The 23,724-nt window shown below is 44.9% G+C and overlaps 2 protein-coding genes across 4 annotated transcripts in view; one reads left to right on the top strand and one right to left on the bottom strand.

The window, feature by feature from the left end:
* LMBRD2 (LMBR1 domain containing 2) overlaps positions 1–1,593 on the bottom strand; it is a 56,434-nt gene extending 54,841 nt beyond the window's left edge. The window contains exon 1 of one of the 2 annotated variants that reach the window (XM_013972831.2): positions 1,235–1,593. The gene's annotated coding sequence lies outside the window, so the exon portion shown is untranslated. The remainder of the gene's footprint in view (positions 1–1,234) is intronic. The other variant, XM_005694794.3, reaches the window with a different exon arrangement.
* Positions 1,679–23,724, top strand: part of SKP2 (S-phase kinase-associated protein 2, E3 ubiquitin protein ligase) — a 36,069-nt gene continuing 14,023 nt past the window's right edge. The window contains exons 1-7 of one of the 2 annotated variants that reach the window (XM_005694793.3): positions 1,679–1,960; positions 2,458–2,729; positions 15,037–15,148; positions 17,592–17,735; positions 19,889–20,023; positions 21,572–21,670; positions 22,883–23,013. In XM_005694793.3, coding sequence (XP_005694850.2) covers positions 1,917–1,960; positions 2,458–2,729; positions 15,037–15,148; positions 17,592–17,735; positions 19,889–20,023; positions 21,572–21,670; positions 22,883–23,013 — 937 coding nt within the window. In that variant the 5' untranslated portion in view covers positions 1,679–1,916. The other variant, XM_013972845.2, reaches the window with a different exon arrangement.

The following is a 23,724-nucleotide window of genomic DNA, read 5'->3' as shown; positions in this document are numbered from 1 at the left end:
GTTTTGCCATACATCAACATGAATCCGCCACGGGTGTACATGAGTTCCCAGTCCTGAACCCCTCCTCCCACCTCCCTCCCCATACCATCTCTCTGGGTCATCCCAGTGCACCAGCCCCACGCATCCTGTATCCTGCATCGAACCTAGACTGGCAATTTTAAGAGAAAGGATGTAGACTTCAAGCAGGCTACTGCTTTCTCCTTAGCCACAATATCATGAAGATAACTTTATGTAAAAAATAGAACACTGAATTTAAAAATATTTTCCATGTAACATTAGCTTAATGAATTGTGAACATGCAGCTTAGTATTCTTCATCTAGTTTCAACTAGAATCAATCAGTGAACAGATCCATTCTTTACCCCAGTTTTACCTAGTTTCAAGAGTCAACTACTAAAGGATCACGAACGCCCTCCTCTGTCAAGAGGTGGTTCCATTTCAAGCTATGCACCACGCCTGAAACAAGCTGATATACAAGCGGGGGAGGTTTAACTCCAGTGTAAATTGAATTCTTTTTTAAGAAATAAGAAGGTATGCCACACAGCATGCTTAAGTGATATTCTAGTATTTTTGTGATGACGCTGGGTGCTTATTTCTGAACTTTATAAATCCTCTCCATTTTTACTAGGGTTGGAAGTTATTCCCCTTCTCTCTTCCACTGTTTTCCCAGGCTCGCAGTTATAGAACATTTGCACAATGGATTTCGCACGGTCATCCTACCCAGAAAATGGCACTCTCTAACCATCTCCAAACTTTTCTCCGTGGATATATTCTAAAAGCAAGCAGCTGACTTTTAGGACGTGAGGCAAACAGAATTTTTTTTTTTTTTTGAGACAGTAATCGAATGGTTTTGCTGGTGGCCGCTAGCGTGGCACGGAAAGCCTTTTGCAAACAATAGTCACCTTATTTGTTCTCATGCTAGCATTTATGAGACTTCTCAAGGCTGCCGGGGATGCTGAGCTTTCCCCTGGCACTCACAGCAGTCTCCTGCTCCCCTAAAATTAAACCTCCGCCTGACGTTTGAACCGCGCTTTCGTTTACAAAACGCTCTCACGAGCCTCCTCTGATTTGACGGCGACTGTGAAACGAGCGTTCTTGCCGTGGTGCCTATTTTACACGTAAGGAAAGGATCCTGTCCGCAGACCTAGTCCTTAGGGCCGCCCACACCCGGGTGGAGTACGCAGCTCCAGGCAGAGAGGGGAGCAGGTGTGACGCCCACGGCCGCAGCCTCTCACCTGGCCGGCAGGGCGTGCCACGGCCTCCACTCAGCCACTGGGACGTAGGCCCCGCGACGGCGGCCTCTCGGGGTCTCCGGGGCCCCCCTCAGTCCGCGGTCGGCCCCACACCTCAAAGTGCCTCACGCTCTCCTCCTCCGGCTCACCGTCCGATCTCGCCGGACAGCGTCCAGAAGGGCCTGGAAACCCCGCAGCCGCCACAGCCTTACAGGGTTTGGGACCCACACTCCTTGGCGACAGCGGTGGCAGTCACCAAAAGGTCGGGGGGGGGTCCCGAAAAAGGAAACCCGGACCCCAGTCAAGCAGCTGACATTTCCCCAGTTAGCCGGAGCACCGCCCACTTCCGCTTCCCCGCCTACCCTGTGGGTCGTCCGGTCCCGCAGCCGCGCGGGGTTGTGGGTATCTCGAAGGCGGCAAAGCTGCAAGGAAAGGAAGTAGTGGCGAGGCAGCCGGACTACCAGGCTGGGCAGAAACTACAATTCCCAGCAGGCAGCGGGGCCGCAGACGACGGCTGCGGAGGAGAGCCGGCTGGCTGGAGAATTCTGCGCGCGCTCCTGGGATGGAACGTTGATAGAGTTCGCGGGTTTCGCTGCAGCAAGCCGGGGCCGCACGCAGTGCGCCGCACGCAGTGCGCCGCCGCGCGCCAAAGCGGGAATTCGGGGGGCGGGCACCTCTGCAATTAATGCACGCATTTAAAACTCCCGAACCTGCGGACGCCATGCACAGGTAAACCGATTGCAGAAGGAGACAGAACATGAATGGACCGTCTTAATTCTTTTAGGCCGCGTGTTTTGCTACTTGCTAATATTGTTAGTAATGCTGTAATGTGAATGGCTGCTTAGCCTCTTTGGGAAAACGTGGATGGGTGGATGCTTTAGTGCGGTGGTCAGCGTGGATGTTATTTGTCTTCCCTTATTGGGCTTTCCTGCTGCTGTTTTCAATCAGTGTGTGATTGCCCTGCCTCTTTCCTTGTATGTTCCCTCCACTTTTAAGAAATTCTTGAGGCCTTTTGCATGATCGGAAATCGAAAAGCCTTTTCGATGTGTTCGGTTATTTTCTCTTTTATTCTTGGGGACTCGCCGCCGGCACGTAAAAATGCAGTTCAGTTAACTGCTGTGAAAGCTTTCTGCGGTGCATAGCTTGCAGCTTCCTTTAGGCCTGTCTGGGAATTATTTACGGGCGTGTTTTTGAAAGGAACGTGGGGCTATTGTGCGTTTCTGCAGGAAACACCTCCAGGAGATACCCGACCAGAGTAGCAACGTTACCACCAGTTTCACGTGGGGATGGGATTCTAGCAAGACTTCTGAACTGCTTTCAGGCATGGGGGTCTCCGCCCTGGAGAAGGAGGAGGTGGACAGTGAGAACATCCCCCAGGAACTGCTTTCAAACCTGGGCCACCCACAGAGTCCCCCACGAAAACGGCTGAAAAGCAAAGGAAATGACAAGGACTTTGTGATTGTCCGCAGACCTAAGCTAAACCGAGAGAACTTTCCAGGTAAGGTTTGAGGGTAAAATACAAGCCCAGTCAATGGTGGATTAAATTGACCGGTTATTTTGTCGGTAGACCTTTGTTTAGGGTTATTTAGCATGGGGTGGGGCCCTTCTAAAGAAATTGTAATTTAAATTTATTTATTTATTTTTGTCCGTGCTGGGTCTTCCTTGTTGCCCCGGCTTTTCTCCAATTGCAGAGACTTCTCTTTGGGGGAGCATGGGCTCTAGGACGCAGGGGCTTCGGTAGTTGGAGCACGTGGACTCAGCAGTTGCGGGTTCCAGGCTCTAGAACACAGCCTCAATTACTGTGGCGCTGGGGGTTCTGTTGCTCTGCTGCGTGCGGGATCTCTTCCCAGATCAGGGCTCGAACCAGTGACTGCTGCATTGGCAGGCAGATTCTTTACCTCTGAGCCACCAGGGAAGGCCAGATAGGGTCCTTTTAAAATTGCCCAATTCCTAAGTTATTTTCCAAAGAAACCAGACCACTGGTTGTGCTTACAGAAATGGTGGTATGTGTGTGTCTTCAGAGACAGAACTGACTTGTAACCGGTGAAAAGACATTCCTTCCTTTTTCTTTAGGAGGGACTCTGCCTGGTTAAGGGCCAGCTCAATACCTCTGACAAATAGAAACAAAGCAATGATCCATAGAATTCTTTTTGTTTATGTTTGGCTGCTCTGTAGCCGCCCTTGAGCCTTTTACCATAATCACTTTAGTTATTTATCAAAGGACTGCTGAAGTGAATGTTGAGCTAAGGGGGAGAGACTCATCCTTACAGATCCATTCCCAAGAGGAATTCTTCTTTATGCTGTCTCCGTCACTCAATCTGTTCAGTTTCCCCAACCCCATAACCTAAAGGTCAGTCAGATTCCCACCATCCCCCCAAAATCCAACCAATCATTGAATCTTTCCCTCTTGTCTCCTAAATATTTCTCATATTTAGGAAGGGACTCATAATTCAGAGCCTTATCCTCCCCAGATCCATCCCCCAGAGCTAGAGTGGACTGATTGAAATGTAGAACTCCACTACGTCATTCCCCTCTAAATAGCTCTCTGTTTCCAGGCTTCTCAAGCTGATTTATAACTGCCTCCCACCGTGGATCAGAGCTCCAGGAATACTCAGAGCCATAGGGTAAACATAGTGTGTTGACCTGGGGTTATCAGTTTTTCTTACTGGCAAGCCATGTAAAACATTAATTCAGCAAATATTTGCTGAGCACATTGTGTCTGCTAGGCATTGTTCTAAGTACTGGGGATATAGCAGTGAGCACAATAAAAGCATTTCTACCCTCATGGAGCTTCTCTTCTAGAAAAAGGATGCAGTATGCACAAATCTGGTGTGTAGTATGTTAGAATAAGTGCTATGGCTAAAAACAAAAATAGAACAAGCCTAGAGGGACAAGAGATCCTGGGATGGGAAGCTGGTTTGCAGGATATTGAGGAAGCCTCACTTGGACAGTGAGCTGTAAGCAAAGGCATAAAGGAGATGAAGGAATGTGCCATGCAAATATCTTGGAGAAAAGAGCCCCAAGCAGAAGGAGCAGGTAGTGCAAAGGCCCTGGAGCAGGAGAATGTTGTGTTTGTTCAAGGAACAGCAAGGAAGCCATATTCCAAGAGTAGAAGAACAGAGGGGAGAATAGTGAGAACTGGGCTAGAGGTACAGTTGAGCAGAGTTGCTATGTAACCTTTGAAAAGGATACACTGGTGTCTTGAGACTAAACTTTGAGGGCTTGAGGATAAAAGCTTAGAGACTTGTTGAGAGGTGTGAGAGTGGTGCTAAGCAGCTTCTGGATAGATTTTGATATTAGAGTGGACAGAGAAAGGTTTTGAAATTGTAGAAGTGATCATACTCTAAATTGAAATTGCGTGGGACATGATGGAGAAGAAGAGACAGTCGAGAAATAAAGATGAAGTCTTGCAGAGCCAGGGTAAATTAAGTATATTCCTGAACTCCCCCATCTGGCTTTCTTAGAGAAAGCTTGGTTGATCACTTGCTTGCTTGAACAAAATTTAAAAAGAAAAGGAAAAAAAAAGATTTTTTGGCTTTTGACCCTTTCTTTAGAAAAGAGAACTTCTAAATTATGGTCTGAGGATCTATGTTAGGTATTGGGTTTATCAGAAAGGCAGTAAGGATTGTGGTGAAGTCAGACAGAAATGGCTTTGAATCCAAACCCTGCTGTTTACCGACCTCGGGAAGCTATTTGAGCCCTCTGTTCCTTAGTTTCTTTGTGCAATGGGATAGTAATGCTGGCGTCATGGGATACTGTAAGGTTAAATGAAAGAGTATGCGTAAAGCTGCCAGCATGCTCCCTGCGTAGAACAGTAAGTAAACCCAGTTAATTTGGTGGACAAAAGATACCTAGCTGAGAGGCTACTTCACTTTATCTTTTGTCCTTAATCCTGTTAGTCTGGCCCTGTTCGTGTAGATCTTTTTTCTTCAAAATTGAATGTCCCTGCTATTTTTAGTGTCAGGAATGCAGCAGGAGCAATTTGGTGCTTGACCAACCAAATGTGGTGAAAGACGTTTCCTGCTAAAATGAGTGGCTTTTGACAACTTTGTCCAGTGCTGATAGCATCTGACGTGGAGTGTGATTGCTGTATGTCCTACATGTCCTTCCACATTCACACACAGAGACAGAAATACAAATGACGTTTTTAAAGCAAGGCACTAAGGAAACAAGATGGAAGATTCAGGCATGGCTGCTGTCTCTAGGAAACTGCAGTTCAAGTTGAGAGAAGAGGATAGATGGTAAGAGAAGCTCACAGCAAAAGATGGCAGCTCATACTCTAGCAGCTGCTGAGTGGCTGAGGCTGTAATGGCTCAAGTGCTGTAGGAGGCCAGAGGTAAGGAGCCCCTTATACCAAAGCTTCTCATGGTGATCCTCACTGCACGTGGGCACGCTTCCTCCTGCGCTTCAGCAAAGCAGAGGCTCTGAAAGAGAGAGAAGGACCTGGAAAGGATTCAGTCACTGCATCAAGATTGTTAAAAATGACTTCAGATTGTTAAAAATGACTATTTATGGGAAGTGAGAGAAAAAAAAATCACGACTATTCTGTTTGTTGTGACCTCAGAGAGAGGCAGGGAGGGAAACCACTGGTATGCTGTGCGGGTGCGTGGAATTACGCACCATGGTGATTGGTAAATTGGTATGGGGCAGGGGGGTTGCAGGGTGAGGAACAGCTGGTGTAGAGCGTTCCCAGTGGGCCATCAGGAGCCTGGGCCTCTGGCGGCGCTGGATCATCATTGTAGCGAGTTTGTCTGCAGTTGTCAGGACAGGTGGCTGAGAGCTCTGCAGGATTAGGCTGGAACGGACCACACCTGCTTTCCATAGCGATCTGATGACAGTGGCCCTGGGCTGTGTGAGTTTTTCTTGGTTCCTCACTCAACAGTCTCTCTTTTCTGCCGGCCCCAAGCCAGGCTCACGTCTGGTGACTAAATCCTCTTCATCTGTTCAGTTTCGAAGATGGAAACTTTGTGGCCAGCCGGTACCAGGACAGGTCTGAGTGGCCCTTGGGGTGAGTGTGTGGAAGGAGTTGGGAGGAAATGGCCTGGTGATGAGGTCAGTAATGAACAGGAAGAGAACAACTGTGTTTTATTCATGGTTGTTAAATGCCTGCCCTGGTCCCCTGTCTTCTCCTACCCACCCACACCCCCACTCCAACCTCCCAAACAGAAGATAGCTGTGGAAATCCTGTCAAACTAATTTGTTGATCAGTTTTCCTGTGACTGTTAAACTGCTTGAAATTCCAGGCCCCACAGTGGTTTTCAGACTAGAGACTCTAAAGTTTAGAGTCTGCTGATATCCCCAAGGGAACGTGTTCAAAGTGCAAAATTCCAGAGATTCTCATCCCAGAAGTGCTGCCTAGAGCCTGGGAATCTGCTTTTTCAGTGTCTCTAGGCAAATGCTTTTCCTCTTTTTTTTTTTTTAAATAACCAATAACAAATATATTTTCCATTGCAATCTTGGGTGTGTATCTTAAACTGAAATTGCACAAAATTAGTTTTTTCCTTACCAAGGTATTTCCTATTCTCTTCCATTCTTTCAAAACAATGCTAATCAGATTAAATTGATTTCATGACTCACCACTGAATGTTATCCTGCAGCTCCAAAACTCAGCTCTATAAGAGCCTTCACAGGCCCTTCCCAGTCACCTGTGTATACCCTGTAGCTTCCTTTCATTGGTTCAGCAGTGTTGATGGAGCTTGATTCTAGAGATGTGGGATCCAGCAGTGAACACAGCAAACCAAAGATCCTGCTTTTCTTGACCTTGTATCCTGTACCTAATTCCCTGAATCCCAATTTCCATGGTTTCTTAGTCTTCTCACATCCCAGGCTTGAGCAAGTCTCTCTTTGAAGTGTGGGGTTGAAGGGGTCATTGAGGACCTCTATTTTAGCTTTTTCCTATTTTGCTTTTTTCAGTTTTGTCCAACCAGGCAAAAAATAAAAAAGCCAAAATACCAAGAGCTAGCATGGTCTAGTGTTGGTCTCTTAATGATTTATAGAAAAGGAAGGAAACCTCATCCCAGATGGCAGAATCTGTAGTCTCCCAGAAAGGAAGCATGGGTCGTTAACACTTAAAACAAGCAAGCAGAAGCAAACAGGAGGTGAACCTCCACTCTTAAAAAAAGGAGTAGATTTGAACAACAGTGCCTGCTTATCCTTCAGATACAATTATCTGTGCTTAAAGAAAAGGGCAATTTTAACAGTCGAAGATTGAGTACTCTGGAGTTTGAATCTGAGTATAGGTGATGTTTCAAGAAATAAACATGTCAAGTAAGACGACGTTAACCTATACTGTAAAGACCTCATGTGTCAAAAACTCTTAAGCAAGCATTATTATTTCCGAAGGACTTTAAGAGGCATGGGAGGTGATGAGGTTACAGAAGTGGACAGCTGACTTTGCACCAGAGGAATGAATGGAAATGCTGGTGACTATGGCTGGTGACTAGCAAGTTTGTGAATCTGGCCAGTTTTCACCTTTCATGGCTCCAAAGTGTGTTTAATTGCTTTCATGTTGTTGAAGATTAGAGTCCATGGACTTAATTATTTTGCTTACTGTGCAGGTCTGGTGTGCAGCCTTGGGGGTTTTAGAAGAGGTGAGTAGAGGAAAGACTTGCTCTGGACTTTGTCATCCTCTCTGAGCAGACAGACCAGGCAGCAATGCAGTCAGGAATCCAGGAAACAGATGGTCGATGTTTTGAGAATTAACTATGGCAAGTAAAATTAGATTGAGCATATCCCAAGCCTGGATACTAGCCACTGGGGCAGCTGTATGAAGACAGACTTCTGTCTCATCTGTTGAAACAGCATCCAGTTTCAGGCTGTGACACCCCTCCCCCACCTTCACTCCCACTAGGGCCCTAGAATCAGTGTTGTCCTGTGATCAGCTCCATGAAGACTCGGGTACTTGGCTGCTCAGAGAGGCTGTGCGTTTTTCCCAGCCATTGCCCCATCCATATGCTCACTGACCCATTAAGAGCTCTCAGCGTCTCTGTTTCACTCCCTCTCCCCTCTGCCCTCCCTCCCAAGCCCTGAAGGATTCCTTTTCCCAGAGCAAGTCAGGTTTAATTCTCACCTTTTTAAAAAGAGTGATTTTTTTTTTAATTTTTCTTCATTTTAGATAATTAAGTCAGAACAGGGGGTAGACATAGGACAGGATTTGGAGTCAGATCTGTGCTTGCATTCCCACTGGGCCGTTTGCTAGTTGTGTGACTTTATCCCTTTCGTCGGAGTTACATCATCTCTTGAAGCCCCTCCCCTGACTTAGAGAGGACACCGCTTTTGTTTCTGGATTTCAGTCTTCAGCCTCATGCCCCTGAACACCTCCAGGGCCATGCTATTCCTTGGCAGGCCCTGAGCCACCTGGCCAGCCTTCAGACACTCTCCTCTGTGGCTCCGTGCCTTCACCTCAGGTTGTGGAGTTTGGAAATGGACAGAAGAGTCGCACGTTAACTTCGTGGCTCTGCCACCTGATAGTTACTAGCCCCTCAGTGAGGTTAATAAATAAACCTACTAAGACAAGTGTCCTCATCTGTGAAATGGGACACTACATCCTAGGACACAAGGCAAGCATTAGAACCACATGCATTAATAAATGTATGAGACTCTTTAGGGCTTCCAGTAAATGGCAGTTGTAAATGTGGGGTTGTGTTTCTGTTTATTAGTTTGCCTCCCAGTGAGGCCAACAGACAGGGACTGTGCTTACGCTCTCCGGCATTAGTCAGACACCCAGGAATGTTTGTTGAAGTGGAGCCCTAGGCCAGCCTTGTCATTTGATAAATGAGGAAACTGGTCCTGAGAGGCCCACACTCTTACCTGTCTGTGAAATAGAGCCAGCATTCTTCTCTTAGGTGTCAGTCATTCCTTTGTGGAATATTGAACACTTTCCAGTGTTTGTCGCCAAGTCTGTCTTAGGCACCAGGCATGGCGGTTAATCGGTTAGGGAAGGCTAATCAGTCACATGGATACACGGTTTGCGTGAAGGGGCAGTAAAAGTTATACTGCATTGAGCAATGATTTTGAGAAGGTCTGTGGCGTGCCAGGCATTGTGCGGGGTCTCCTTGTGCCTGTCTAGGGGTGGGGGCTGTGCTGGTCACCTGGGAATGCTCCTCCGAGGGAGAGACAGCTCAGCTGAGGGATGAGGGATGAGTAGGAGCTGTGCAGGGGAAGATGGACGTTGGGATGCAAAGCCTTCCTAGTTCTAGACTCACTTAGCTTCCTTGTGTGGCTTCAATGCCTGGCTTTGCTGTCCTCGGCAAACACCTACATTCATCACAGTGCCAGATTTTCCTTCTAGCATTTGAATTGTGTGCTGAGTGACTTCAGTCATGTCCGACTCTTTGTGACCCTATGGACAGGCTCCTCTGTCCATGGGATTCTCCAGGCAAGAATACTGGAGTGGGTTGCACTGTCCTCCGCCAGGATATCTTCTCAACCAATGGGACAAACTCCTGTCTCTTACGTCTCCTGCATTGGCAGGCGGGTTGTTTAACACTGGTGTGCCACCTGGGAAGCATTTGAATTACTGATCTCTTAGTCTAGGTTGCTGATTTCTTATGTCTTCCCATTAAAATGGGAAGCACCACGTTCATTAGTTTATTGATTTCTCCTGCCCTTTACTTTGCGACAAGCCTCCCTATCTCCTTTCCCCACTATTTTACCTGACACTTGGGTGTCCCATCCATAGCTCCTTGAAGGTCACCGTTCCCTTTAATGCCAAGGGCTTTCTCCTCCACATCGATGACACTCTGTGTTTGAGGGCTTTCCCTGGGCAGGCATGCTGGGGAGTCAGCATTCCTACCCCGTCTCAGAAGCTCCCAACCAATGACTGACAGCAGATGATGGATTAAATGCCCCAAGCCCATAGTGATAATCTGCTTACTCACATGCCCATGTTGGCTTCCTGCCCGTGTATGTCTCTCTATTCTTTCCAGTATTTCCAGGATCCCAGACCTAGATTGTTGTTGATAAGTTGATCAGTCGCTGAGTCATGTCCAACTCTTTGTGATCTCATGGGCTACAGCACTCCGGCAGGCTTCCTTGTCTTTCACTATCTCCTGGAGTTTGTTCAAGCTCATGTTCATTGAGTCGATGGTGCCATCCAACCATCTTATCCTCTGTTGCCCTCTTCTCCTGCCCTCAATCTTTCCCAGCATCAGGGTCTTTTCCAGTGAGTCAGCTCTTCACATCAGGTGACCAAAGTATTAGAGCTTCAGCGTGAGTCCTTCCAATGAATATTCAGGATTGATTTCCTTTAGGATTGACTGGTTTGATCTCCTTGCTGTCCAGGGGACTCTCAAGAGTCTGCTCCAGTACCACAGTTCGAAAGCATCAATTCTTTGACACTCAGCCTTCTTTTTGGTCCAACTCTCACATCCATACATGACTCCTGAAAAAACCATAGCTTTGACTATACAGACCTTTGTGCTTTTTAATGTGCTGTCTAGGTTTGTCATTGCTCTTCTTCTAAGCTAAGGAGCAAGCACCTTTTAATTTAATTCTTTAATTAAACCTAGATAGAAGGCGGTTTGGAGATCTCAGTAAATGATACCAGGCAGCCCTTGTCCAACCCCTACTCAGAGACGGATGTTTTCACATAGGTGAAGGTTCTAAGCAGCACTGAAAGGAAAAGGTCATGAAAGTAAAACATAGAGTTTTGGGAGAAAGGAGAGGAATAGAAGCAAAAAAGAGGCAGTTTAACTCTCTGCTTTGTAACCTTTTGACATGAGCTATTTAATCTTCATAGTGAATAACTTTGCAGGATAAACCTTTTTATTCCCTTTCCTGCAGATGCACCTGAGCCCCCAAAGAATTAAGTAGCTTGCTTAAGGTTTGCTGACATGGAGACAATGCAGTCAAATTCCAGTGGGAGCTGTGCTCCTTCCTCGATCCAGTAGTTCTCACACTTGGCAGGGATGGAGGGCAGGCACCTGGTGTCAGGGTAGTCATTGCAGATCATAGTAAAAATCTCAACAGACTAGATTGAAAGTGGCTAAGTGTAATTTTTTTTTTTTTTTTTTTTTTTGCCAAATGAAATGCTAGCATCTGAACTGTATACGCAAGAGACAGCAGAGGTCAGGGAGTTAAGAATTAATGGAAGGAAAACTTTGTTCCAGTTTGTGGAGCAGGAGTCATGCTGGAGACCCTCTGCCCCCACTGACCTTGGCCCAGGAGCTTTGTGGCGTGATGGAGTTGCCACACTGAGGAGCTGCTGCCCGGAACATGTCTAGGGTCCCTGCGGATGGTCTGCCTTCATCCCTCTACCCCTACGCTTCAGAGCCTCAGTCCTTTATGTGATTCTCTAGAGAGGGACGGGCAGGTGTTCATGGAGCAGCTACATGTCCTTTTTTCCCCAGGGAGCCTCCTTCCCTAAGCACTGTGCCAGTTCAGTCCCTGGTGTAGCACAGCATCCTGAGCCCTTCGTGATCCTGAATTGAAATTTCCTGTTTGTCTGTGTCTCCAACTCTGAGCAGGCCATACCTTGTTCATCTTTGTCTGTAGAACAGTCCTCAGCATATAGCACATGTAAAGTAAATATATATATGAATGGTTGCATGTATCGGACAGTGTGCTAGTTCCTTAGAATATAAAGATTGTTAAAAGAAGAATCAGGTTCTCCTCCTCAAGATCTCGTGGCCTTGTGGGGGCCTACACAGGCAAGTAAGGAAATAGCAAAATTGTGGTTAAAAAAACCAGCCTGTTTTTGGTGATGTTCTGGGAGGCCATCCATAGGAGTTGGGGTGTTAATGGCCACTTGATGTTAAATTAATAGCCGTCGGGGGCGGGCACAGCATGTACAGAGGCATTGAGATATGACACAGAATGACTCATTCTGAAAATCCCAAGTAGCTCCAAATGGCTGGAACGTATTTCTAGATAATGAATCTAGAAAACCAAGTGGGGCCCTGATAAGAAAGCTTTGAATGTCATACTCAGTAGTATAGACTTTAGACTGAATATTCAAGGGACACCATTGAAGGGATCTGATTGAGGGGTGTTTTCAAAAGATTGCCCAGGAGTAGCGGGGAAGAGTCCACAGAGTCCCAGACTGTTACGTTTATCACTCACCTCCATGCTGTCTCCAGCTCCCCATCGTCCTCTGCCTGAGCCTGTTACAATGTCTGCGTTCAGTAAATACTGACACCCTTTAAATGGGGTATGTGTTCTGTGTTTAGTTGCTCAGTCGTGTCTGACTCTTTGCGACCCCATGGATTGTAGCCCACCAGGTTCTTCTGTTCGTGGAGATTCTCCAGCCAAGAATACTGGAGTGCATTGCCATGCCTTCCTCTAGGGGATCTTCCCAACCCAGGGATCGAGCCCAGGTCTTCCGCATTGCAGGTGGATTCTTTACCAGCTGAGCCACGAGGGAAGCCCAAGAATACTGTCAGAGCCACTAAACAAATAAGAGATAGAGGGAGGCTTATTAATAAGGCATTGGCTTACGCAGTCCTGGAAGCTGAAGAGTCCCATCATCTTTGGTCCCAAAGACCCGAGATTCCAGAGAGTAGATCATGTTAGTTTCAGTCCGGGCCTGAAGGCAGGAGGACACCCAGGTTCCAGCTCAAAGGTGGGAGAAACAGCCAGGTTTCCCTTCATCCGCCTTTTATTCCAACCCAACTTTGGATTGGATGAGGCAGGCACACACTGGGGACAGCAACCTGCTTTTCTCAGTTGACCGATCAAATGTTAATCTCATTCCAGATACCCTCCCAAAGACACCTGGTATTGTATTTAACTAAATATCTGGGTACTCCTTAGCCCAGTCAAGATGACACTAAAATTAGCCGTCACGGGGAAGAGAGGATAGCGGTAGCATTGGCGTAGCAGGTGGGTTGGAGTTAGAGACCAAGAAGGCAAGTTATTGAACTCAGCTAACCACTCTGAATTCTAATCTAAAACACTCACTGTTTCTTTGGTGTGTGCTTGTTTCCTTCTAGGCTGTGGTCATATTATCCTGATCGTGTGGGTTATTCTATTCATATGTAAGCGTTCAATACTTGTTGAATAGCAATTAGAGTTTGCTTTTCTAAAAACTAAGAAAACTGGTTTTCCTGCATCCACCTTTTTCTCCCTCCGATTTATTCTGAACACCCAGTCAGAGTGATCCTTTTAAAACCTACGTGAGATCCTGTCATTCCTGTGCTCAGAACTCTCGGCGGCCCCTCATCACCTTCAGAATCAGAGTGGGATGGCCCGGCCCCCTCCTACCCCTCTGACCTCTTCCCCACTGCCCGAAACTTGCTCACTGTATTCTATGCTGGCCTCCTTGCTGTTCCTCAAAACAGGCCTGCTGCTCCCGCACGTGGCACACACCCCAGGGACTCAGGGCCGGCCCCTTCTCTGTGTTCAGCCTTTGCTCCATGATCACCAGCTCAGTAAGGCCTTCCCCATTGTTTTATACCATTTTACACCACAAAACACTGTTCGTCATGGACCAGATATTAACATCTCCCAGAAGAATGTTCTTTAAATACCAGTTTGGGAAACAGTATGTTTACGAAATGGATGTAAGTACACCAGATAACTTAAAAATATTTCTGAAAAATGGAACTGTTTTATACTTTTTAAGTAACTCAACTTTTCTTCAAGAATTTTTTTTCAATAAGAATACAGTACTTTTTTTAATATAAGAAAACAAAGCAAATGTATTAAAAAGTTTGGGGGGGAACTCCAGCTATAAAACTTGACAGTTATTAGAGGAACCACGATTGTGGTGACATTCATGTCACAATTACTCACTATTACAGAATTTTGTATTAGGCATTTATTTTAAAATGCGGAAGGAGATATTTTGACCAAATCTTGACTAATACAGACAGTCTCCTTAACTATGAATGATGAGTTTTAGTAGGCTAACAAATAGAGTTGAGTCAAAATAGAATGAAAATAGTTGTTTTAATCAAAGAGCTGAATACAACCCTTATCATAATTTATTATTAACCCCAAACATATGAAAAACAGAACAAAGAGGTTAGTTGCTATTGATGGTTGAGGGAGTGTGTGTGTGTATGCTGTGTGTTTAAACTTTCTAACACCTTCTTCATTTTCTTCATTTTTAATACATCAAAGTAAAAGCAATTTTAACATATCACTTAATTTTTTTTTAATATTGAACAATTTTTACATGTCTTCTAATAACATGTGATTGCTCCGCCAATAACATAAGCTCCATGAAAGTGTTTTGTCTCATGTGTTACCTGCTTTCTCCCAACACCTTAACCCATCCCTGGCATCGAACTAAGCACTCAGGACACGTGTGTTGAATTAAGAGATGAGAAGAGCCTTTTGATATTGCACTTTTAGGTAAGTGGACTTCTGAGTCCACCCTCTGTAAGCTTGGAAGAAGGAGAAAGATTGGTTTGCCTTTTAAATAAGGTCACTACTTGAGAAATCCACCACTGAATCCACTTCAGAGAGGAGTGAGGTGTTCCTTAGCAACCCAGAAGCATCGTGTATCTTAGACATTGTCGTCTAAGATGTGAGAGGCCTGGGACTGGCTTTGAACCCCGATCAGTGTGGTTCTGAGCCTGAGACTGGCTGGTGGGTACTAAAGAGAAGAATATCATGAAAAGTAGTCTTGATACTCTCTTTTCTCCTTTGCTGAGAAAGTATACAGTATCCACTTTAGGAAACATAGACCATGGGTGAACAGAAAAAGAATTATGAGGATGAGGAATTCATTTAGCACTAAATTCCCCTTTTTAAGTTACATGTTGTATATCTTTAAGTGCAGGAAAGAGCTCAGTACACTTGATAGGGGGAAAGAATGGTAAAAGGAAAACAATTCTTTTTTTTTTTTTCTCCCCTCCAAGGTGTTTCTTGGGACTCCCTTCCAGACGAGCTGCTCTTAGGAATCTTTTCCTGTCTGTGCCTCCCTGAACTCTTGAAAGTCTCCAGTGTTTGTAAGAGATGGTATCATCTAGCGTAAGTATTTTTCACCCCATTTAGTGTATGTGGAGGAGGGAGGAAAAAAGAAGGGTTTTTATTCGTTTGGGTCTGCTGACACTGAAAACCAAGAAGACTATAGTAGCACAAAGCACACTAGGTATTTTCTTATTCATTATAATAATTAGCATCTTATTTCACAGATAAGGGAGGAATCTACTGGAGGTGTGTGTGTGTGCCCAGTTGTGTCTGACTCTTTGCGACCCCATGGACTGTAGCCCACCAGGCTCCTCTGTCCATGGAATTTTCCAGGCAGGAATAAAGGAGTAGGTTGCTATTTCCTCCTCCAGAGGGTCTTCCCAGCCCAGGGATCGATTGCGCATCTCCTGCATTGGCAGGCGGATTCTTTACCACTAGCACCACCTGGGAAGACACCATCATCCTGTTTTATATATGGGGGAACTGGGACTCAGAACTTCACTCAGGTCCCATAAAGCCTAAGTAGGAGAGGCTGGTTTCCCACTTGGGTCCCACACAGCGCCCCGAGTTCTCTTCCCACCACTCATACCTAGCCCACTGAGTGTATGAGAACCAGCTGTGCCTTCATGTATCCCTGTCACTCCTGGTACACTGCCTGGCCCAGCATCCAATAAACATGAGCTCTGCTGAATACAGGGAAAAGAAGTTTTCCAAATGGGGTAAGTCACTTCCAGTGGGTCACATGACGGCCGTTGTGAGCATGAACTACAAAGATTTCTCAAGTGGTGCCCAGCTAATTGTTCAGGTTTTGTTGGGTTTGGGGCCACACATCTGAAGTGCGAACAGTGAGCTGCACATGGGACATCTTGGTGAGCTGGGAAGGCATTAACGGGCTTTTCCATCTTCACCTTTTCTCCTGCTCATCAGCCTCTGGCCAGCCTTTGTCTGTGCTTAAGGCCATCTATCTCTCTTCTCCCTCCACACGTCTAGGACTCTCACTGTGAAAACGCAGAAGCCCCTGCCCTTCCATTCACAGGTGTGCTGGGAATAAGACACTCCAGGTATTTACAAGACTGCACTACAGTCATCCCTTGGTACCCACTGGGTATTGGTTCCGGGACCCCCTGTGGATACCAAAATCCGCGGATTCTCGAGTCCCTTGTATAAAATGGGGTAGGGCAGTCTGGCTCAGGATCTGTAGATCTGTGGATGTGGAACCCGTGGATAGGGAGTGCTTCCTCAGTCTTGTCTAACTCTTGGCAACCGCATGGACTGTAGCCCACCAGGCTCCTCTGTCGATGGGATTCTCCAGGCAAGAATACTGGAGTGGGTTGCCATTTCTTCCTCCAGGGGATCTTCCCCACCCAGGGATCGAACCCGCGTCTTCTACATTGGCAGACGGATTCCTTATCATCTGTGCCACCTGGGAAGCCTTGTGCATAGGGAGGGCTGACTATATTTGCTTAGAAGAGCCACAGAGAGGTCGGCATACCTGGAATGCCAGAGCAGGTACATGGTGGTTGACTCACTTATCCCTGCTCAAGAAACCCCATTTTGATTTTCTTTTTCCACCAGCTGTGCTCTCTATGCAGTTCTGTTCATCTTCATCTCAACTGTCATAAAAGTTATAACTGACATTCATTAAGCACTTGTTATATGCCAGGCACGGCGGGTCCTGTCTTCTTAAGAATAGAGGTTGACAATTTGTTTATGCAGAATTATTTCAAAGCTCCAGCCAGTGGTCTGCTTATCTCAAGTAGGATTAAAAAGTAAAATTCTTGTAAACATTTAAAATGTTCCTTCACGGGCTTGATCTTATGTTTTCTTTCGTGTTAAATTGGATTAATCTATGGGCATTCAAACTTCGTTATGTTGTTTACTATATTTGTTACTGCTTTTTTGCTTTCAAAACACAAGTCTAAACGTTTTTACCTCTTTTCTTCACATTAGTTCATAGGTATTCCTGTATTTCTGTGCATTTATTTTAAGCTTTTGTAAAGTGGAGCTGAACTATGACTTTTCCTAATAGATATTTGCTAACTGTATCTCATAATAAAGTCATACAAACTTTCCTTCTTTTAGGGACATGTTTTTTAGGGTAATTGTGGTAGCGTGCCTGTGCTTCACAAAAATGGCAAGTGAGGTCATTGTGAACCTACTTCCTTGTTCAGTAATCAGTTGAGTGATTTGAGCAGTCTTAAGTTATTGAATTGAATTGAATGCTGAAATTTTATTCTCCTGTTCCAGATCATTGCAGGGCTCATGGTAGCATTGAACTAGCTATGAAATCCATGTAAAGAGGAAGATGAAAGCTTATCCATAATGGGACCAAGAAATATTCAGTAGTCCCTTAAAAATATAGGTAATTGTATAGTCAGAAACAAACATGCCTTTAGAATTTGCTTCAGGGCAATTGAATAGCCGTGCCCTGTTGTTGGTAGCAGCGTCGAGGGCCTCCAGAAACTGGTGCGCTGACTCACCAAACAGAGCACCTCTTTTCCAGGTTTGACGAGTCTCTCTGGCAGACTGTAGACCTCGCGGGCAGAAATCTCTACCCAGATGTGGTTGGTCGGCTTTTGTCCCGAGGGGTGGTTGCCTTCCGCTGTCCACGATCATTTATGGACCAACCGTTAGTTGAACATTTCAGGTAAGAAAGAAAAGTCCCTGGAAAATCCTGGGGAAGAAGACAGATCGAAATGTCTTTTTGTCTCTCTCCAGCTATATGCCCTAGGATAGGTCATCTGTGCAGCATGGGACGTTAGTTGTGATTGTTGCCATGTGGCCTTTGTGTTGAAACACGGCACAGGTTTCAGTGACATCATTCCCGTTTTAGCCTAGGCCTGCACTTGGGCTCTTCCCAGAGTCTAAGGGTGTCCTGAGTATCCTGTGAGGCAGGAGCCAAGCCGAGCCCTCGCTCGCAGATGCCATGCAGCCAAGCTATTCCCCCAATGCCCGTTTCTTTTTATTTATTTATTTTTATGTATTTTTATTTGGAGGATAATTGCTTTACAATATTTTGATGGGTTTTGCCATATAAGAACATGAATCAGCAATAAGTATACATATGTCCCCTCCCTCTTGAGCCTCCCATACTCTCCCTTCCATCCCACCCCTCTAGGTTGTCACAGGGCACTGGGTTGAGCTCCCTGTATTATACAGCATCTTCTCACTGGTATCTATTATATGTTTCAACACTACTGTCTCAACTCGTCCCACACTCTCTGTCCTCCACCGTATCCACAAATCTGTTCTGTGTCTGCATCGCTGTTCCTGCCCTGCAAATAGATTCAGCAGTGCCATTTTTCTAGATTCCGCACATATGTGTTAATATATGATGTTTGTTTGCTCTTTCTGACTTACTTCACTCTGTATGACAGGCTCTAGGTTTATCCACCTCACTAGAACTGATTTGTTCCTTTTTAGGACCATTGTGTGTGTATATATTTACACACCACAACTTCTTTATCCATTCATCTGCTGATGGACATCTAGACTGTTTCCATGTTCAGGCTATTGTAAATAGTGCTGCAGTGAACATGGGGATACATGTTTCTTTTTGAATTATGGTTTTCTCAGCAATGGGATTGCTGGGCTTTATGGTAGTTTTATTCCTGGTTCTTAAGGAATCTCCTTAACCGTTCTCCATAGTGGCTTTATCAACTTACATTCCCACCAACAGTGCAAGAGAGGATTCCCTTTTTTCCACATCCTCTCCAGCATTTATTGTTTGTAGAGTTTTTTGATGATGACCATTCTGAACGGTGTGAGATGATACCTCATTGTAGTTTTGATTGACATCTCTACCCCCACTGCCTATTTCTGATAAGGAAGAAAACGTGAGGGGTCTTTGCAGATTTTGTCGCCCTGGGTTTCTGATCTATCACAGACATGTACATCCTGAAAAAGATGTTCTGTTTGGGTGTTTTTTAGACTTGCTGAAAATGTATTTCCTACTGAGAGTTTTGCAGTGTGGTTTAGTGTCCTCTCATGCTAGAGTGGAGTGAATAGATGCTGAGCAGAAAAATAAGCTAAAGATGGCAGAGCTGGGATACAACACGCGTCCCGACTCGAGGCCTCTTCACCTTCCCACCGTGGTCATGTGACAACACTCCTCTCCCCTGGGTGTTTTGTGTTTCTCCGGCGGCTCTTCCTTCTCAGTCTCCTTCAAGTGCACGCTTTGCTCAGTTACTCGAGGGTCTATCCCTGGCTGCCTTCTCTCCCGACCCACACTCTGTCTTCAGACAAGCTATGTCTTGTACACCCACATCTATGCCAAGACTTTCCCATCCTCATCTCTAGCCCAACCCTGTCTTTCAAACAAACTCTTATTTCTGATTACCTAAAAAACTACCACAGTACAAGTACCTTAGTATTAGCACGTCCAGCCCAAGAACCTTGGTATTAACCTCCCTTTACAACTTGCCTTTCCACAGTCTTCCCTGGTTTGGTCATCCACCCACTCACCCTTGCCAGGAGTCATTGTAGGCGTGACCTCCTTGTCACCCACATCCAACTCATTCCTCTGATGCTCACTAATTCATTTTCTAAGTTGGACTGTGCTGGCACAACGTCTGGACTTGGCCAAAAAAAAAAAAAAAATGCTTTTGAATTTTAAAACAAACGAAGGTGGCCAGTAGCAGTTTATTTTATGACCACAGCTATAGCTAATACTTGAAATGTGTGTTTAGGGTCTTGTTTGTGATGGACTGCCCACGTGGGGAGGAGAAGGGGTCAGATCTAATCTGGACATACTGGTGTGAGCCATCTTGTGGAGCCTCTTTTTATTCCCTCTGTGTTCAGCCCTTTTCGTCTACAGCACCTGGACCTGTCGAACTCTGTGATCGATGTGTCTACCCTGCAAGGCCTTCTGTCTCACTGCTCCAAGTTGCAGAATCTCAGCCTCGAAGGCCTCCGACTTTCAGATCCCGTTGTTGAGTGAGTGACACCTAGGATCATGTTTCAAGGGCACTCGTTTTGTGTTTGTTAATTTTGTTTCTCGAGTAGATGTGGGGTGTCCTGTCCACGTGCAGGTGGACTCAGGAAATACCCGATATAGTGTTTCAGCCTCTGCAGAACCCTCCAGGAGGTTTGGTTCCTCCTTCCAGGAGGTTTGGTTGCTCACCTAGACAACCAAAGTTTGTGTACTAGCTCTCGATACGTTGCTGGGTCTCATGCTAGGTTCTAGACACGCAGGGAGGAATTGAGGCATGGTTGCTCCCTCATTCAAGGGAGAGACAGATAATTATAGTGCAGTGTGTGTGCTAGATGCGTTGGTGAATCTGTGGCAATACACAGAGACCTAATTACATTTCGAGAAGGCAGCCGTCTCGTCTCAAGAGGAAGTGACTCTGAAGCTGAGTATTGAAAGTATGTGGGTAGGAGTTCTCCAGGTGATTTGGCGAAGGAAGCAGTCCGGGTGAAGCCGCCTTTGTGACTGTGGATTCTGAAGTGGTCAGGAAGTGATGGAGTGTGTGAGGGAGGTGACAGGTGAGGGTCCGCAGGGACCACGCCTCGTGGGTGCCTGCCTTGCTGGAAGAACTCTGGACTTTGTTGTGGGCTGTAAAGAGGGAAGCGTGGTAAAGAGAGGAGCATGGTTCTGAGAATGGAACAAACATGTTTAGAAAATTAACCCGCTGGGCATCTCAGAAAATCAATTACGCATTAAAGAAACTATTCAGTAGATTAGTTAAGATACTGTTGTATACATTCAGGTAAGAAGTGATGAAACTTGATGGGGAAAAGGAAAGAATAATGATAATATCTGCTTAATATTTGTTGAGCACATACCATATGCCAGATACTAGGTTCTTCAAAGGTATTCTGAGTAAATCCTCATAGCAACCCCGTGAAATACATTCTCATTATTCCCCTTTTAACAGATGTGAAAACTAAGGAACAGAGAGGCTGAATAACTTGTCCAAGGTCACACAGTAGCTAGATAGCAAAACCAAGATTTGAACCTGGCCATATAGTGTGATTCCAGAACTCTCACTCTTAAATCACTGTTTGGCTAACATGAGGCATTTGGGAACAGAGAGGAGAGGGCAATTTGAGAGACATTTAATTGAAAGAACCTGGTGGCTTTATAAGTAGACGTTTACTTACAAACTAATTACAATTGTGGGTGAAATAGAAATATGTTTAGGTCATTGGTGGGTTCTTTGTTTTTCAGTTTTTAAAAGTACATTGGTAAGTGTTTTGTGTAGTTACTCTCTGTGCTGGACACTGTGCTAAGGCCTTTATTACATTATATCATTTAATTTTAACAACACTACCAAGAAGATACTGATACTTGCCATTTCACAGGTGAGTAAACTAAGGCAAAGCATCCTACTTGGTGTCATCTAGTTGGTAAGATGTGAATTTAAACTCACTTCTGACTCAAAGGCCCGTGTGCTTGTAACTGCCTCCCTTAGCTTCATTCTTAATTATTAAATAAGAGGATCTGGTTACTACTGTTACAACTTTGTCCTCTTTTTCCAGTAATCTTGCTCAGAACACAAATTTACTGCGACTAAACCTTTCTGGGTGTTCTGGATTCTCTGAATCTGCCCTGAAGACTTTGCTGAGCAGCTGTTCCAGGTAGGAGAGATTAGAGATTTGATTTTAGAACTGTGATTTCAAATATACAGTATCTTTCACATCAAGATAGAGTCAGGTAACATTTTTAAGCTTTCCTAACTCTTTGAGCTCTTGATTTGGAGAACTCAGTACCCTTTATCATCCAAACTTTCTGTCCAAACTCAGGAGCCAAATCGATGAAGTTTGCAAAGATTGCTTGTGTTGTGATCCTTTTTTTTTTCCCTTTGGCTTATTAAAATAAGGAAAATGTGGCAATGTGTTTATCAACAGTATGTACAAAGAGTATCTATTTATACCTGACTATACTGTCAGGCTTTTTTCCCTGTAATGTCTGTAGACCTAACTTAACAGTTTTGACTATTTATTTATCGAAAGTTTGTTATTGCAAAATACACCATGAATCTGGGTGATTCCATTTAAAACATCTTTTATACTAGGTAGTAATTAATGTCTAATGTCAGAATATAAAGGTCACAGAGTTACAGAAATGAATAAGTGAGTGGGGACATGATTCACAGAATACCCAGTGTTGTGTGTGTCCTTTTTAATATCCCTTGGTCTCTGTGCTAATAGCTTTGTACTTATTTCTCCTTAATGATCTTATAGAAAAGATTGTTTTTGTGTAAGAATGTTACCAATGAGATAAAATGGTAGCCCTACATTTTCTCAGCAATGCCAGGAATGGGATGTATAATGTAGTGGTTGGACTTTTCCTTTGAAGCCCTCATTTACTTAATTAGCAGAGGCCCAGTAAGATAAAGTGAATTTTTGCGATGTCGGTATCTCTTTATTGGGAATTCCTGGCACAACGTATCAGTTTTTTAAAACATCTCAAGCTCATACTGTTAGTTGTTTTCCGACAACCCAAGTGGTTGAGAAAGAAAGCATAGAAACTAGAATTTCTCCTAGTCCTGGAATGAGGTATGAGCAGGAGAGGAGAGCACTTCCCTTGTCTTCCAGAAGAGGGCAGCATTCACTAAGCCCTTGGCTCATATCCCCCTGGCAACTTTCTGGAACAAACTGTACCGAGATAAAGAAAGCAGTTTCAGGTGAGCAAATGTAGCTGCTTAGAGAAGCTGAGGTTTTATGCAGAAAATGGTAAGGAATCAATGGCCCTGTATTTTCTTGATTTGCAGCTTTAGGCAGGGTTTCATAGAAAATTCATTGTGGGTAATGGTTTCATGCTTTCCTTGTCATCCCTCTTACGTGCAGATTGGATGAACTGAACCTCTCTTGGTGCTATGATTTCACTGAAAAGCATGTACAGGTGGCTGTTGCACATGTGTCAGAGACTATCACCCAGCTGAATCTCAGCGGGTACCGAAAGAATCTGCAGAGATCAGGTAAGACCCTCTGGGCTGTTGGGCCCTTAACAACAGCAGTCCCAACAATAACAGCAGGTTTGATTTCTCGAGCATCTCCTAGGCGTGATCCTCCATAAACTGTCTCATTTAATCCAGTGTCTGTGTGTGTTCCTATTCCTGTTTTTCAGATGAGCTAACAGCTAGCTGATCAGAAGGGTCAGTGAGGTAAATGCAGACAGCTAGTGGGTTAGTGGCAAGATTTGACTCCAGAATGCATGAGTGAAACCCTTTATACTTTAAAACAATTTATGTTTAAGCAGAAGAGCTTCTTTTATTTAACTAAATTATTCAGGTTAAAACCCAAACATAAAAATTGAGGGATGCAGTGTTTGATTAGTATTAAGCAGTGGTTCTCAACTGGGGACAGTTTTGCCTGCAAGAGGACATTTAGCAAGGTCTGGAAACATTTTTGATTGTCACAGCTGTGGGGTTACTGGCATCTAGTGGGTAGAAGCATCTGCCCACTAGATGCCATCTACACACTGGCCTCTAGTGGGTAGAAGCCAGGAATGCTGGTGAACAACGCACAGGACGGCAGAATAACATAAAAAAAGAATCTGGTCCTAAATGTCAATACTGCCAAGGTTGAAAAACCCTGTAAGAAACCCTCTGAGTTCATATTTATAACTTTTTTCAGTTCAGTCTAAGAGGACAGTGGGGTTTTTCAGATGAATACGGGCATTTAAAATC

The sequence above is a fragment of the Capra hircus genome, chromosome 20 (genome assembly GCF_001704415.2).
Source record: "Capra hircus breed San Clemente chromosome 20, ASM170441v1, whole genome shotgun sequence".
Lineage (NCBI taxonomy): Eukaryota > Metazoa > Chordata > Mammalia > Artiodactyla > Bovidae > Capra > Capra hircus.
This window is presented reverse-complemented; position numbering and strand designations above follow the sequence as displayed.